The sequence below is a fragment of the Hesperophylax consimilis genome, chromosome 22 (genome assembly GCF_061612785.1).
Source record: "Hesperophylax consimilis isolate HC1 chromosome 22, BYU_Hcon_1.0, whole genome shotgun sequence".
Classification (NCBI taxonomy): Eukaryota; Metazoa; Arthropoda; class Insecta; order Trichoptera; family Limnephilidae; genus Hesperophylax; species Hesperophylax consimilis.
In genome coordinates this window covers 1,026,679-1,044,244 of record NC_142857.1, presented here as the reverse complement: position 1 = coordinate 1,044,244, position 17,566 = coordinate 1,026,679, and the positions used below count along the sequence as shown (strand labels likewise).

The window sequence follows — 17,566 nt, the reverse complement described above, 5'->3', positions numbered from 1 at the left end:
AGAAATACGTTGACTATTTTTTTGTATAAGTCTGTGTTCTTTTGTAAATATTTCACTACATTATATCTCCCAGTTTCTCACAACTATATTTATAGATGATTTTAATGTTTTTGAATACTTTCAAGATATTCATTTGTGAGAGTGTAATCTGGTAAATTCCTCTGTCCAAATATAGTGTTCATTTTTGATTATTTAAAAGGAGGTTAATGGTTGACATTCGGTTTTTCAAATACCGGTGACAATAAGGAAAACGGCACTGCTTTACTGTGGCATTTCGGTGTTTTTATCCAGTTGCCCAACAATGACATATCAGTTTTTACGACAATAATAAAAAAAAAACCATTAACCTGATTCTTTACGTATTTTTAACATCACGATTATATATTCAAAAGATGGATGCAATATGAGCGGGCTTTTGCATAATGGAAACATTTTCCACATCATTGTGGGCAGACGCAGTGTCGTAATCGTGATAGACTTTATCTCTGCAGGTATGTAAAAATAAGGAAAAACTGATTTATACCCAAATTTATTATCTACTACCTCTACCCCGCCACGCGTTGCCGTGGATCTGTCTGTCTGTGCAAATAGAGAAACAATGGCGTGTGTTGCGTTTACGTCCAACAGATGGCGCTGTTTTTCAAAAAACATGTTTTTACCTGTCACAGGTGTCGTATATTTAATATAGGTATATAAAAACACACGTGTATAAGAATGCAATGTTGTGTCAACATTTTAAATAAATCGGTAAAGAACTTTCCGAGATTTATATAATGTGGCGGGTGGTGCAGATGTTATTTTTATATAAATCTACAGTTTTATTCCTAGATTGAGAAATTTTGCATACTTAAATATTTATTCAAAACATGAGGAAGGTCACTACCCACATGTGATTTCGATAAGCCGCACCCATCCCATTCCTCCCCAAGCAGAATCTGATACATTTTGATGAAATTTTGCACACCTGACGTGAAGAATCAGAGAAAAATTACTGTCTTAATTTAATTTCGATTATTTTAGCTTAAAGCCCGGTCAATGCCAGGGATTTCCGGGAAGGCTTCTTACGTAGCTATAAGGTAAAAACTATAGTTTACGTAGCTATGTGGTAGAAACTATAGTTTGCCTAAAAATAAATCTTCATAAATATTAAACGTAAACTTGTACTCAAATATTTACAGAAAATTTCGCGGAATTTCATGCTGTCCAATTGTTCAGATCTGCGGAATGAACTTTACTGTCAAGAATGAAATAATGAATGATGTCATTGTAGAAAGCAAAAAATACTATCCAAGTAACTAACTAACTAGTTTCTAGCTACTTACTTATGTAACTATAGATGGCAGGTACTAGAAGTTGTCTTGTTCAGATGAGAACTGTGAGCAAGGTATTTCTGTATTACATACGCCATTCGCACAGTCCTGGGAACCCCCAAGTGGATGAGGGTTCCCCAACACCACAGGCATTCCATCCGGAAGTCACTCTTCTTAAAAATCACATCCCAAGTCTCGCGGAATCTTTTTATTCGGGCATTCCAACCATTAAAACGCGTCTATCAATTGTCTCGCCTTGTACGATGTAAATATCAAAACTAATCATAAAAAACCGAAACAAATCCTACTTAAAATTTAAATATCCCCCTAACTGCAGCCATGTACCATTGCAAAATAATTTTTCACAAAAACTAAATCAAATATTTTCCAACAACCATAATTTAATTCACGATGAAAGAGAAATGGCATTTTTGGCCCGGAGCTCTGTACCACTATATCAAAAAAGCCAAAAAGTACATCAGGGCGATACCTAGAATTGAAACGTGTCGCAAATATCCTACATTTTATTATAAATGATTAATTTGTGAAAGCACTCATTTAAAATAATAACACTTACAAATTACAAAACATCAAATAAAATTTACTTACGCACGCCGGGATTTGAACTGATAGTTGAGAACCTTACCCCTCGACCACGGAGGCCGTTAATAAGGTCAACATAAGGTCTTCGATTTAATAAAGAAACATCTAAGATGTAATAAGATAACCTATAGATACTATGAATTTCCTAAAATATGCGTAACCTAAACTATGAAAAGCCTAAACTATGAATAGCCTAAGCTATGAATAACCTTAATTATGAATAACCTAATCGATGAATAACCTAAACCATGAAAAGGCAAACTGTTAATAAGTTGAATGATTAATTGATAAGATTTGAGGAGAGACATGACACATGACTAATGTGGTGGACATTAATATAATTGTCTTAGGTCAGTAAAAACAATTTACAAATACAAAAAAAACGAAATCAATACTAAAGATAAAATGGACAGTCTAAGGATTGGTACTTTCACAGAACTTGAACAATTCATCAAATTTTGTAGTTTTTTTTGAGGTTCCGTGAATGTTATATACAGTTTGTATTATTATTACAGTTTTGTGAAGCAACTGGCCCATATATAATAACAGAACTTTCAAAGAACCTGCAAACTAACTTCGAAATTTGATGAATTGTTAAAATACTGTGAAACAACCAATCCTTAGTTACATTCATGGTAAAGTGTTTTGTGAAAAATTTCGGGTGTCATCATTTTTATATACATATTAATATTATACTATAAGATTTGTGCAAAAAAGGCGCATGTTGTTTGATAGTGATATTTTGCCAAACATAGGTTTTACATTCAACGCAAAGAGGCAATTTGAAAATGTGTTTACATATTCAAATTGCTTGATTTTATGTTACAAACAATAGGTACTGTCAATAATATGTAAATAAAATAAAATCAATCGATCAATTCCACCTTTGATATTCAAAAAAACTGTGTATATATTTACCATAGTTTAAGGAAAAATTTCAATAGGTGAAACCGGTAATAATAATAACAGATGTTTAGTGTTATTTCACTTCAAGTGCGCCTTACTATAATAAACTTAAAAATAGTAATTTAGTATTAGTGGTCATGTTCTTAAAATTATTCCTACAGTGCGCCTTACCCAATAATGTAACACTTCAATGTACAGTTACGGTCATAAATATAAACTTTTTTAATAATAAAATACAACAATTTTAAGTAGCGCGTAAAAATACTTTTTGATAAGTTATATAGGTAGGTATTAGAAAAGGTTGTTTTTTTAGAGTCAGTTCAGGCCACTCATGGTATTACGATGTATATCATACATTCTTTTATAACCCTCTCCGCCGACAGGGCCTAGCTTAAAAATACACGCTGTTCATTTAAAGTGTATTTCTTACAAACTGTTAGCACTCGCACATCGATTGTTGTTTTAAATCCGGAGAAACAAATATTTTCGAATCGTAATTTGCGACCTCCATTTTGCTCTGCGCTCCGAAAACACTGAATTTTGAAGCAACTAAAAACATCTGTTTAGTATTCAAGTAATTTGTTTGAAACTATTGAACAGTAGTCGATGATGTATGGTGATGGTGATCAGTATGAAGATAACGCCGTGGAAAATGAAAATATTCTAAAGTGTTACTTGCGTGTAACACGTTTATGTGTTTTGACAGATGAATGAACTTGTCTCAGCTTAGCCTGACTACCGATTAATAATGTACAATTGAATTTAGCGCCATTCAATGGAACAGAAAAACCTCGCCAAGCTTTAAAAATGATATTGACAAATCAATGGCATTGGTATAATATTACGTAGATAAGTAAGTTACGAAAATCAAGAAAATACAAGTTTCGAAATGAAGATAAAATAATTAACAACTCGTTTCGGATACATAATTAACACTTCTTTATTACAGTATCGGATGTAACTGCATAAATATCATATGTAAATATTGCAAGCATTGAAATCGAAAGTGACGTAATCAATGAAAAGTCAAATAGAACCACTTATTTATTTATATGGAAAAATTGCAAGGAGAAATAATGCTTTTTACGTTGAAGCTGGTTACGCAATGATTACAAAGCTTCGTAACCACAGGTTACCAGAACCTAAGGAACATAGTAGGCAATTTATATAGCGCCGTTTTGGTGGAAAAACACCTGAAGGGCGCAGTATAATGTATTATGCTCACAACATTGCAACACACTTTAATTAGAATGTTAAAACATGGAGAAGATAGAGAAGACACATTATTCAAAAAATTGGACATTACATACTTATACATTATTAAAACACTGGACATTACATGCTTATATATCATTATAAGACATTAGACATTATATGATTATGCATTATTTGCTATTTTACCCTACATTACAATTGACACCACATTATTTATTTAGTTTAGTTCATGTTGAGATTCGTGGCAAAAGTAGAAATTTTTAAAGGACTGGAGAATTTAGGACTCTTTAGGAAGGGATAATTTTTATGAAATGACCTAAAAAAGCTAACAAATTCTTAGTTATTTATATTGTTTCCACCTAAAGTTAGGTATTCATATTGTTTTCACATTCAGTTATTTCTATTGTTTCCAAATTCATTTATTTATATTGGTTTCATATCCAGTTATTTATATTGTTTCCATATTCAGTTATTTATATTGTTTTCATATTCACTTATTTACTATGAACGTCAAGGTTTCGGACTTTATGGATATGACTGTCTGAAAAGATAAGTCAAATCATCAAAAAAAAGAAGTTTTTTTTACACTTCGAGGTGGCAGCTCTTTTTATATTATAATCTACAAAAAAAATAATCAAAGAAAGACTCTTTTTGATGGCTAAACTACCTCGGTTTAGGTTAGGTTCGTTAGATTGAGCGTTAATTTGTTGACAAGGTCTATAATATGATGATTCACATTATTACCTACGAACTGAACAAATGTAAAATATTTTTTTGAGTAATAATTTTTTGTGGTCGAGGCGTGAGTCTTAAAGCTGGAGGTTGCGGGTTCAAATCCCAGCGTACGCAATTAAATTTTATATGATTAATTTGAGTTATTTCAAAAATTACTCACTAAAAAATAATATATACTTGCGGCACGTTCCAGATTGTAAGATACAACCAGCATCACCCTGGTGCAAGACCACCATTCTGAATTGAAGCATTGCTTAAAATGAATTTGGACGTGTTTGGTGACCAGATCTGAATAGCCAGGAACTTCCAGACCTTCCTCTTCCCCATCTCCGTTTCCCCTCCACTACCTTTAGCCTCACAAAATACCCCAATTGGAAATGCCAGTCTCACTGGCTTTAGATGGTTGGGAGCAGTTGGAACTCTTGTGCGGTTTCACTTTAAAAATTAAATTGCAAAGATATATTTACAAGTATGATGGTGAAGAGGTCAAAATAGTAATAAAAACACAGCACACTATTTCAACCTAGTCAAACTTAATGACAATATAAACTATACTCTATCACAAATCCCAACAATAGTTCTGCTGTGCGCTGCAATTAGAAATAGGTATTATTGTGAAAGTAATGATTAATTTATTGACAAACTGCTTGAGTTTTCACATGAATTCGCACAGATAAGTAAGTCTTCCCTTCGCAATGTTTTCCCAAGATAATCGTGATTTGAAAAAAAGAAAACAGGACAATCATTATTAATGCAAAATGTATGATTAGACAAGCAAAATACCTTAACAATAGATTCTACTTAAGCAGGTATCTTAAACAGAATCTGTTCATTAAGCGATTTGGGTTTACCCTAGAATACCAATTTGGGATCTGATATCTGCTATACCCGTATCCACACAGCATATAAATACTTGTATCTATTAATATAAAGCAAATATAGTATTTATTCATAAAGCCATTTTTAAAAACAGAGCTTTCTCAATTAAGCAATGTTTAAACAAGCATTGGATAGGAAGAAAATGATATTTGCTTATTTTTTGTAAAGTCAAGCGTCTGAAATGTTATTTGTTGAGGAGTGCCGTTCAACTTCCACGTACACACATCACTTGCACCATACAACTTAACCCGCTAACAAATATAATATGTAAATAATTTTTTGCCGTTCGTAAGTCACATCCTAAAGTCGGAAAACACAAATACCGAACGATGTAATGGCAAAATAAAAATTTAATCACATTCAAAAATAAGATACACAAAATTAAATTAATTCCATGCATCTGAAATTTGTACATAACCTTACATTCGGCATCGAGCTTATGTGGTGAGTCAAGCAGCTAGCTGTAGAACAGCCAACCCAATAATTTGGAATTGTTTTCCGCAATTGAGAATGTAATGAACTATAATTTTACTTTCGTTTGTTACAGATATGGGAGCGAAATTAAAATAGAAGTGATATTAGAAGAACACTTGCAGGAATACTAAAGAAAAATAGTAGATAAATATGAGACAAGTGAGAGATAGTGTGGTGAGGCTGCGTTCCATGTGCGCTTCTTTCTTCAGCTCTTCCAGATACGGGGTACTGGGCAACTTGGTCAAGGAAGTCGTGAGGATTTGAGAGTCAATTATAAAGTAAGTGAAATAATATATACTTAATAAATAACATTTACAATTAATTAATACTGTGCCCAATTTCCGTGTATGAAAAAGTTAGGGTTAGAATAAAATGAAGCAGGTACGATACAATCATCTGCGACCGGTCAGTTGCTGAGTCGGCATCGCGGCTGGTAAATACTAAGGCGTCGTGAGTTCAATTCCTCGGCTAAGTCCTCCATCACGATACAAGCAACATTTTCAGCTTATTCGTAACCCAAGAATGTTTAACTTTCTTTTAAAAAGACTAAAAAATAATTCATTTATGTGTGATTTTCTTCACGACTCCATACACCACAGATATAAGTCTAAAGAAAACAAATCTATTTAACTGTGTTTTAGTTTTCTTTACTTCTTATTTTGTGCCTACTCATATGCCAGAAGCAATAATACATCCCCTAAATCGGAAAATTATGTCATAATATTTGGTCTTTGATCATTAGATACGTGATGGTAGATAAATCACATAATATCACGATGTGTTGCATTTCGTAAGAATCAAATTCTAAGTCCATAAAATTACAACACAGTAATATTTTGAACTAACGATGACTTTATTCTTATCCAAACCGCAAAGCTTTTCTATTTCATAAGTCAACTGATTGTCTTCTCCATTGTTACAATTGAATAAATAAATATAACCTCAAAATGCCATACACGGATCGGGTCCAAAGTATCTACCTACCAAGCAGTTAAAAAAACCTAAGAAATATTAATAAAAGACCCGTATTAGAATGACAGTACAATTGCGTCTATCAAAGTGGCACTTATTGCGTAAGTTCTTATATAACTTTAAAAAAGGCTTAAAACCACATTATTTGGATTCAATAATGTCTCGATGTTGGAATACATTGAAGACGAAGTAAAATATATGCATATTTTTTCACACGCATTATAATGTGTAGCTACATTGTGTACATAATTCTACAAGGTAAAAGATAAAAGTTTATAATACATCCTATTTCATTTTCAGATGAAGTCAGTCACGTTCAACCCGCTACAGAGTGCGATAGTGTCCATTTTACTACTAAAACGCTATTAAAGATTCATCTAAATTTAAAAAGTAAATGAAGCAAACAAGTTAAAAACCGAAATTAATTAATTGAAAAACGTTAATTGCGTAGTAATACATAAGTTAATTGTGGAAATAAGACTAAAGAAGACATACAATTAAATCTAGTAATCATTTGGAGTGAGGTGCATCGCCACAATTAAATAAAATGGGAGTGGTTCCAGCTTTAGCAGCTGCTGTGAAAGGGGCGGCGGGGATAGTCGGCTTGAGCAAATTGGCGATAGTCCCTGTGCTCTTGGCGGCTCTGGCGTACTTCCACTACGACATGTTCGACCCGGAGAACAGACCCTTCAACCAGATGAACTTGAGGGAAGACTATGATTTCATCGTCATAGGCGCTGGGTCGGCGGGGTCCATCATAGCCAATAGACTGACGGAGGTGGAGGGGTACAGGGTGCTACTACTGGAGGCGGGGGGACATGAGCCGGAGATAGCTGACGTGCCGATCCTATCGCTTTACCTGCACAAGAGCAAAGTGGATTGGAAGTACAGGTGAGTTAAGATATCTAAAACCCCTTTTCTTTTTACGTAACCGTTAACAAGTATCATTTTAGCTATAGTAATACAAGTTGTTAGAGTTTACGAATTGCATAAGTGGAAAATATTATAGGAATTTCTTTATTTTTTCTAATAAAACAATGGTGAAACCCATAATGAAAACTTCGTATAATTTAGATTCAGGCATAGATTAGCTTCGGAGTATACTAAATAAATCAAAGTCTGTCTTTAAATTGAATTCCATTTCGCAGAGTAAGTAGCAAATTTTTTAGCTTTCACAATTTATAAGCACAATTGGTTGAAGATGATTCATAGTGCAATTTTCATTTGCATGTCACAAACTAACGTTGATAGATTTTTCACCACGTGGGAATTTCCTGAACCGTGTCGCCAAGAATCGCTTGTCTGTGATGACACGATTATGTCACAAAGGCATCATATTTGTTGTTTAATTGATATACGGCAACATTAGGCAAAATATCTGAGGCTCATACGCTTCCGGTTGTAAAATATAGTAAAACCTCGATTCAACTTTGTGGGAACATTATCAAATGCCAAGACTTGAAGCACTTCAACGATCAAATGGCAATATGCATAATATATCAACAAACTACACACAGAAATCCCATGGTTTGGCTGTCACTGTCATGACATGTAACAAAAAGTGTCAAAAAGCCATGTTATGATTCCGTGTATAAATTTAAATTATCCAACCACAGTACAGTAAACTACAGTAGACTGCGGGGCAATAGGGGTCTAAGTGCAGGTGTCATTAAATATTTCGAACCCGATATGATTTGAGATTTTTACAAGCCAAAAATAGTATTGTGATTTATTTTTGGGATACTTTGCCTATTACTACATATTTCAAATCCTATTTTAAGTACCTACCATTTTCAATTAACAATTCACTAGTACAATTTCGATATATTGCAGTCTCCATCAGTTTGTATCCGAACAGTGGAAATCTGTATATTATGTATTCGCAAAAAAACAGGAGATTCCATACACACTTTTGTTTTTTCCTTTAAATAAAATCGTCAATTTTCTTTTCCCATAAATATGTATATTAATGATACGGAATGATGATTCAACAACTCGTCATAAAGTTTATGACGAAATCGACGGCGCCATAAATTCAGAGCCTATTACTATTAGCCTATTAGATTGCCGAATACGTTTTTATCGATATTCGGTATTATTTAAATTGCTCTCTCGCTATAATTTAAAAGCCACTATTAGTTGGGATAGAGCCCGCGACCCGTAGATATTTAGAAACACGAACCCATAGGACGTGCAGAGCGTATATTAAATAAATCTCAAATATTCAATTTAGAGAAGCGTCTGAACAATACAGCCCGGTTTTTAAAAGTTTCAAAGGTTTCAGTTTAAAAGCACACTGGCTAATCAACTGACAAACCAACTATCACGCAGTAGGAGAAAAAAAATATTAAGAAAAAAATAATAAGTACGTATAACAACGTTTATAGTACAAAAAATCGTACACAGTGCAGCGCACTTGCACTTTTTCCCTAACCTTTCATATTGTATTTCTTATTGGGAAAGAATACACATTAATCGGCTATATATTCAATATCAAACATTACAGAAACTAACAGAAGTTGTTTTAATAATTATGGAAACGTTGCTCTGAATCATAATGTCACGAACTATCTCTAAATTCTTAAATCATTATAAGTATAGATCGCTTTCATTTACCTTGCATTGATCGTGATGATACTATTGAACTACTTCACTTGCAAAGCAACTTCTAGTTTGTTCTATTGCCATGCCTTCACGCTCAAAAGAGCATTTAAATAGATGGTGGGATAAGTATTTAAGGAAGACTAGAAACTATCAGCATAACATTAGTCCAACCGCATGTGAGATAAGTGTTTTTTTTAAATTTAAGTAAGAGAATAAGATGATGTATGGTAAGGTGATAATAAAGATGTTTCTGAAGTATCTACAGAAGATTTAAACTAATTTTGTATGTGCAGGTTTTTAAAAGATACATCAATTCAAATGTGTTGTATTTTTGGAAATGGACATCCATCCCTCCTTCCAATGAAAATTTATATAAACATGAACAAAACAATTGCAACCACAATACAAAAACCGTACTTCGATGCACTTACGTCTAAATATCGACATGAATCAAAAGCTAATCTGCCTTTCTTACGTAAGATCAAATTATTGGTCCATCCCTGCATGGCGGCACGCACACAAAACACAACTCAAGTTCAATCCGGCCACGTTTACTTTAATTTACAAATAAAATACTGAAACAAGCGTGTATTTGATCGGTGGTGCATGCCTGTATTGCCTGTCCGAACACCGCCTGAAGAATGCCGGGTTTCGTAAGACGTGGGATTAACCCGACACAACTAGAATATCGGTATTGAAAAAGACGAACTCACGTAGGCCTAATAATGATGAAATAATCGGTTGTTTTATTGGATTTGGTTGGCTGGACAATATCATGTGAAACAAACGCAAGACCTTGAGGAATTCCTTGAAATAGAAGCAATGAGGATTTAAGTGAAACACTTTGATTTCATAATTCATAAAAATGTAAGCACATTATCATTTATGGTATTTATGCGGGGGTTAGGCAGCGTTCAACGATTTAAAGATTTCAATGATCATACATAATTTCAGCTTACGATTTCAAGCGACGTTTTAATAATCAACGTGTGATTGTAAGCTCTCACGTACACGTATTTCGTGTAGTGTCACGTTTCCCTCACAGTTAGGCATGTTTACTGTTTATTTTAACACTTATATTGACTCCTGCATTGTTTTGAGCTTTCAACTACCATTTTCAGTACCGCCTAGTTGTGGAATAGTCTCTACGCAATGGGCTTGAATTAGTTTACTGAAACTAAATAGCCAAGTCTCCTCAATAATCTCTCCTTTCCCTGTAATGCTACGCAGGGCCGTGAAAGCGTGGAGGAGCTTGGTTCACCAAGGCAATTGGAGTAGGGGTCACAACCCAAGAAGAAGATAGTGGCTTCTGAGAGTTGTGAAACACTTGTGAGGTTACTAATTGTCAAATGTTTATTCTGAATATTCCAGGACCCAGCCACAGTCGTCTGCGTGCCAGGCCATGGAAGACAAGCGATGCTGCTGGACCCGCGGCAAGGTGCTCGGCGGCTCCAGCGTGCTGAACACGATGCTGTACGTCCGCGGCAACCACCGCGACTACCAGCAGTGGGAGGCGGCCGGCAACCCGGGCTGGGGCGCCGAGGAGGCCGTGCGCTACTTTAAGAAGTCAGAGGACCAGAGGAACCCCTATTTGGCCAAGAATAAATACCACGCAACAGGTAAATATATCCACACAAAATATTACTGGAAACTAAATAGGACTTGGAAACATTCTCGGAGACACAAAAGGAATCGTTCTCAAGACAATGCTGTAGTTGCATAAGGCAACAGGAGAAAGACAAAACAATTATAGAAACTATATCTACTGTAAGGTTAGTAACTCCACTTAGTACTTTCCAAAAATTAACGTTTAGAATACTTAAATAATTATTAATCTAATAATTTCCACTAGCCAGATTTAGAGGCGGGATTTGCCGATAAGCCGTTGAAGTTCATCACATTATGAAAGAATTCTAGAGAATATGGCGTTGAGTCCCTCTGATAAATGACATTTTAAAATGCTTACAGTACTAAAATCTCGTCTTTTTAAATGACCACCCTTCAGCAGATTGAAGAGGATTAGATCGCTGAATACTTTGCTGCTTTACAAATGCAAATGGTAGCTTTTTGAAGAGAACTTCTCCTAACACATATATACAAATTTGGAATGGTTGAACTATTTAATTTCGAATTTTGTAGGTTAGTTATTCAATCGATTTTAGCTTGTTGGCGTTCCTGATAACCCCACAAAAAGAGTTGTTTAAATCTGGAAGAATACGCGTTATGGAAAAATTCAATTAACAGGCAAATTATAATTTGATATTATCACGTCCAAAAAATAATTATCGTGATTTACTTTTGGGGTAGGTATTATGCCGCGTTACGCTTCCTTAGCCAACATTTCGGACAGCGTTACAGTATCCATCATCTGGCCTATTATTGGTATTAACTTCCAAAATGAATCACGACAGTGAACCACCAATTTCTTTAATTGTTGACATAACATAACAACTTTGCCATGTTTAAACTGCTCCTCTTCCAAACGAGAACCGTGATAATCTGTTAAAATAAAAATGGGAGCCAAAATTAAAGGAAGCATTATACAAATTGACATAAATATTTTATTATTACGCAATATCCGTTACACAGCGGGCCACCTGAGATCACCAGGTGGGAGAGACGAATCACATTAATAACATAAATAACATAAAGCTAGCCGAAAAATAATCAAGCCTCGTGCTACATTTATAAATGCATATTTCTCACAGAATTATGCAAGTAGTCGTCATTTAGACACGAATAATAAACTACCAATGAGATGCATCACAAGCTGCATTCAATTTGAATCATCCACAAACCATATTTTACAGATCCGGTTTTGGTATTACGATATCAATCGTCGAGGCAATAATGGAACACCAAAAATTACTAATGCTACATCTTCAACACATGATTGAGTAATTCTGACCATAAAATCGTGACCCGTGAAACCAATTAATACATTGTGAAAATAGAAAAGTAATAAATTTGAATTAATGCGCGATAAACCCAACAAAAGACTTGCGTTATGGTACCTATTATTTTGTAAAGTTCACACTAATAATAATAAGATTAGTGGTCGTCTAGTAGTTACTACACCCAACTTTGCCCGAGATTCAATTCCTGTATTCAGATTTTTTAAATCTAATCGAGCAATAAAAAATTAAGAAAAACACATCCATTTATTGCATCCTGTCATTGATATTTTAAAATTTTCTTAAAGAAATCATGATTGGTTAATGAAAATACGTTTCAATTTGAAAATAACGTTCACCTACAAATTTCAGCCAATTTCATTACGACAGAGGTAGAGACACAAAAAAATATGTTCAGCTTTATAGTAAAGACAGTGGAAAATAATTGATTTTTTTATTCCAGGTGGCTACTTGTCAGTACAGGATGCTCCTTACAACACTCCCATCGGAGCTGCCTTCCTCCAGGCCGGCGAGGAGATGGGGTACGACATCGTCGATATCAACGGCGCCCAGCAGACCGGTTACGCCTTCTTCCAGTACACCATGCGCAGGGGGGCTCGCTGCTCCGCATCCAAGGCCTTCCTTCGCCCTATCAGGAACAGGCAGCAACTGCACGTAGCCATCTTGTGCCACGTCACTAAAATCCTCATCGACAAGTCCACCAAGAGAGCCTACGGAGTCGAATTCATCAGGGGAGGAGTGAAACACGTTGTCTACGCAAAGAGAGAAGTCATCCTCTCCGCTGGATCCATCAACACCCCTCAGCTACTGATGTTGTCGGGAGTAGGCCCAAAGAAACACTTGACCGAAATGGGAATTGACGTCATTCACGATTCTCCTGGTGTTGGACAAAATTTACAAGATCACATAGCCGTGGGCGGGTTGGCTTTCTTGATCGATCACCCAGTCAGTACGACACAGTCTCGGCTTGTCAATGTTAACTCTGCTATTAGATACGCCGTACTCGAGAACGGGCCCTTGACGTCGAGTGTTGGCTTGGAAGCGGTAGCTTTCATATCTACCAAGTACGCCAATCAGACAGATGACTGGCCAGACATAGAATTCATGTTAACTTCTTCGTCGACGAATTCTGATGGAGGAACGCAGGTGAAGAACGCTCACGGACTTACTGACGATTTCTACAATGAAGTATTCAGAGAGATCGACTTTAAAGATGTTTTTGGAGTGTTCCCTATGATGCTGCGTCCGAAGAGCCGAGGATTCATAAAGCTAGCCTCAAAAAATCCATTGAGATACCCATTGTTATATCACAACTACCTCACGCATCCTGACGATGTTGGAGTGCTGAGAGAAGGTGTAAAGGCGGCACTCGCTGTAGGAGAAACAGCAGCGATGAAACGTTTTGGAGCCAGGTTCCACAGCAAACAGTTACCAAACTGCAAGCATCTTCCTCACTTCACTGACGAGTATTGGGACTGCGTCATCCGGCAGTATACGATGACCATTTACCATATGTCTGGTACTTGCAAGATGGGCCCGTCTTCTGATTCCATGGCCGTTGTTGATCCCCAACTGAGAGTGTATGGAATTCAGGGGTTGAGAGTAATCGACGCCAGTATAATGCCTACCATCACAAGTGGGAACATCAACGCTCCAGTCATGATGATAGCAGAGAAGGGGTCAGACATGGTAAAAGATTTGTGGAGAAGAAGCGCTAATAAACGGAAGAGGCGAAGTCTCAACCAAGCACGTAACGCAACAAGTGATTGCGAGTCAGACCATCCATTTATAAGTGCAAAGAAAATCTACGCAAAATATCTCACGCATACGAAGGACAAAAGATAACAAGTTTTTTTAATTAGACTAAAATAAAATTTATTAAATTTCATCGCAATTTTGTACATACATATTTACAGTTATTTCTTTTGTGTTGTTGCGTTGATATTAATGACAAGGACATTTAAAAAAAAAACCTGTTTGTGATTAATTTTGGTAGCAGTATGTTAGTGGGTTACACCAGCCTATTGAGTCAAGGTAAGCCAGTTGCAATAAAAAACAGTATCTGTTGTGAAATTGCACCCATAATAAATTTATATAAACTAGGTAGGTAGATACTTACACAATTTAAGGTCGACAAATTAAATTAATAGAAAAACTTCATAAATGCCATTTACTAAAAATCTATTTAAAAAATTAATTTATTCAAAATCTCTTAAAATTATTGGTAATCTGGTTAAAAAAAGGATTTCAGGCCGTTTCCTGATAAACTTTAAGTAATATACCGGAACACGTTTTCAAGCACTTTCATTTGCCATGATAATATATAATGACGAAATGCGAAAGTATTAGGATTTTCATGAACACTTGTTTGGACATCGCGATAATATCTTCGTCATTTACTAAAAGTTTATAAGGAAACCTGTGAATTCATTCAATTATTTAAAGAGATTCTTAATAAATTAGCAATACTCATTTTTCTTTTTTTAACGGAATATCGGAAATTTTCATCATATTTTTATATCATTTCATAGAGCATATTAAAACCAACGCAAAAACATGCTTTTGGACAAACGTTTTTCCGGACGTCTATCTATATACAATATGTTTTTTTAAATATCCGAAGTTTTAAGCGGGTCATTTTTGGGTTTAGTTGAAGGGAAGTAATATTTTAATTTAAATTTCAATATCATAAATAAAATGCAATTCTTATAGGATAGTTGTTTGTGTTTTAGGTTAGAGACATGACGACCTGGTGGTTAGAGACAAAAAAGTGTAATGTGTGGAAATGTAGTCGTATTCCATAATGGTCGTGGGGTTGATTTATTCAGGAAAAAATTTATAATTATAGTTTTATTGAAGAAATTAAGCTTTAACCCCCAGAAATTCGTAATAATTTCTGCGATGAAAACGAACAAAGTGTTTTTGTTGTTTTGTTGTTATCTGCCCTGATGATGGACACTGCAACGCTGTCCGAAACGTCGGCTAAAGAAGGAGGAGCGCAACACGGCATAACACTCCAAAAACAAACAACAAAAATGCTTTTGGCCGTGAAAATCTAAAAACTTACCGAACAAAGTGTTGTTAAAAAATATAACTAAAGAAAGCACCTACTGAAAAAAATTATCAATCCAAAATAAATCAATAAATTACCAAGAACCTTTTCTGATTATCTTTTCAGATTTGCTAATTTAGTAAATATTTTGTTTTAAAACAACGCTGGGTATCAAAGGATTAAGAATTATATGCACGATCATAGACATATGAATATTAGTAGACCTGCCCTAAGTGATTAAAAGCGTATTATCCCCACTCCCCATACCGGTTCCATTGAGCCGGCTGGGCTCGCGTACGGCCTCAAGTGATATTTGAAAACGTGACGTCATCATTCTTGTGCGAACTATAGTCGAGGCATCATCGGTTCATTTTACGAAATAACACGGCAAAATGTTGACTTGTACTATGAAAACTGGTAAAAATAGATGCGAAAAAAGAGAATAAACCCAATTGTCGTATTACATTCCATATATAAGCATTATTTTATTTTATTTTAAGCATATTCACATCGTATAATATGAATCAGTTGTTACTATCACATCGAGAAACGTCTGGATGCGTAACACAAAGCTGGTTGGTTGCTGGGAAGTAAATTATGAACATTTATAAAAGTGTCTTAACTAAATACTCTGAAACTAACTACGAATCTGAATATAGAAGCTGCCTTACTTTGCCGAATTTGGACTTCGCAAATTTGTTCATAACGTGGCGAGTAATTTGCGCTCCCATGTAAAAATGTCTATTCATTCAAAGCAGATTTTACTTTTAAGAAGTAAATGGTGATATTATAATGCGAGATGCCTATTTACTGTCAGATTGATTTATTGACGAATCACAGTCATCTTCACTCCCTTCGTTCTTCAACAGTTGATTTTACCCCTCGCCTTTATCTTCTCGTCTATTAATTCCTATGTCTGTGTGCACGATAGATTTGTATCAATAGTAAATTATTATCGCAATTTACGTAAATTAAGTTAGTAATTAAATGAGTAATGCGTATTTAGAGAGTTACCTTTTTCAAAGAAATCATTGCTCAAATGTTTGTTTAAACATTCCTAATAACATATTTATATAACAAGAATAATTTTTGTTTGTAAATAAAAGTACATAATGTATTTATGTAATAATTTTAAGTTTATTTGTAATTTTATATATATGTAGATTTATTATTGTATTTTGTAATCTAATTTTTGAAATAAAATAAAATAAATATTTTGTACACAGAAAAAATTGCTTTACTAATTAAAGAGTTTCTGGGTGTTCCGAGATTGGTGAAATTTCGCACACTTGACCGTCAAAACAAGAGGAAGGTTACGGTCTACACGATATTTCGAAAAGCCACCTCCATCGCTTTCCCTCCCCATAAATCAGAATAAAGCACGGGCAACGCCGGGTGCTTCAAAAAGTAACAAGTATGGATGAGATAAATATCGCAGGACAGAGACCACTGGAGACGTCCTATCGATGCGATGCCCGGAGACAATCGTCTTTTGCCCTGCACGATAAATTAACAGCCCAACCTCGATTTAAGAATGTTTTATCGATTTGTCTTGATAACGTATCACAACGATACAAATAATTTTCGATATATTGCAGAAATATTCGGATCTTCATGAACACGTGTTCCGACATCATGATAACATATTCGTAATTTACTAAAAGTTTATCAGGAAACCTGTTAATTTATTCGTAAAGGCCTGCAATCCCGTTTTAGCCGCAATTACCAATAATTTGAAGAGATTCATAGTCATTTCATTCATAGACCAGAAGAAGAACCAGGACAATGTGAAGAAGATGATTAGATAACCTATTATTAGATTGATTGATTAGATTGGACAATGGTCTTTTTGAATGCTTAAATTGGACTATTTAATCAACAAAAAACAAAGATTGCTACCG

General features: G+C 34.9%; 2 protein-coding genes across 2 annotated transcripts in view; one reads left to right on the top strand and one right to left on the bottom strand.

Annotated features, from left to right (window-relative positions):
• The window catches only part of Flo2 (flotillin-2), a 710,730-nt gene that overhangs the window by 340,469 nt on the left and 352,695 nt on the right, over nt 1-17,566 (bottom strand). The window lies entirely within an intron of this gene.
• LOC149412586 (glucose dehydrogenase [FAD, quinone]) lies at nt 6,352-15,755 on the top strand. The gene is made up of 4 exons (XM_089645639.1): nt 6,352-6,400; nt 7,395-7,985; nt 11,070-11,317; nt 13,056-15,755. The coding sequence occupies exons 2-4, from the start codon at nt 7,642-7,644 to the stop codon at nt 14,456-14,458; spliced, it is 1,995 nt and encodes a 664-aa protein (XP_089501765.1). The 5' UTR covers nt 6,352-6,400; nt 7,395-7,641; the 3' UTR covers nt 14,459-15,755.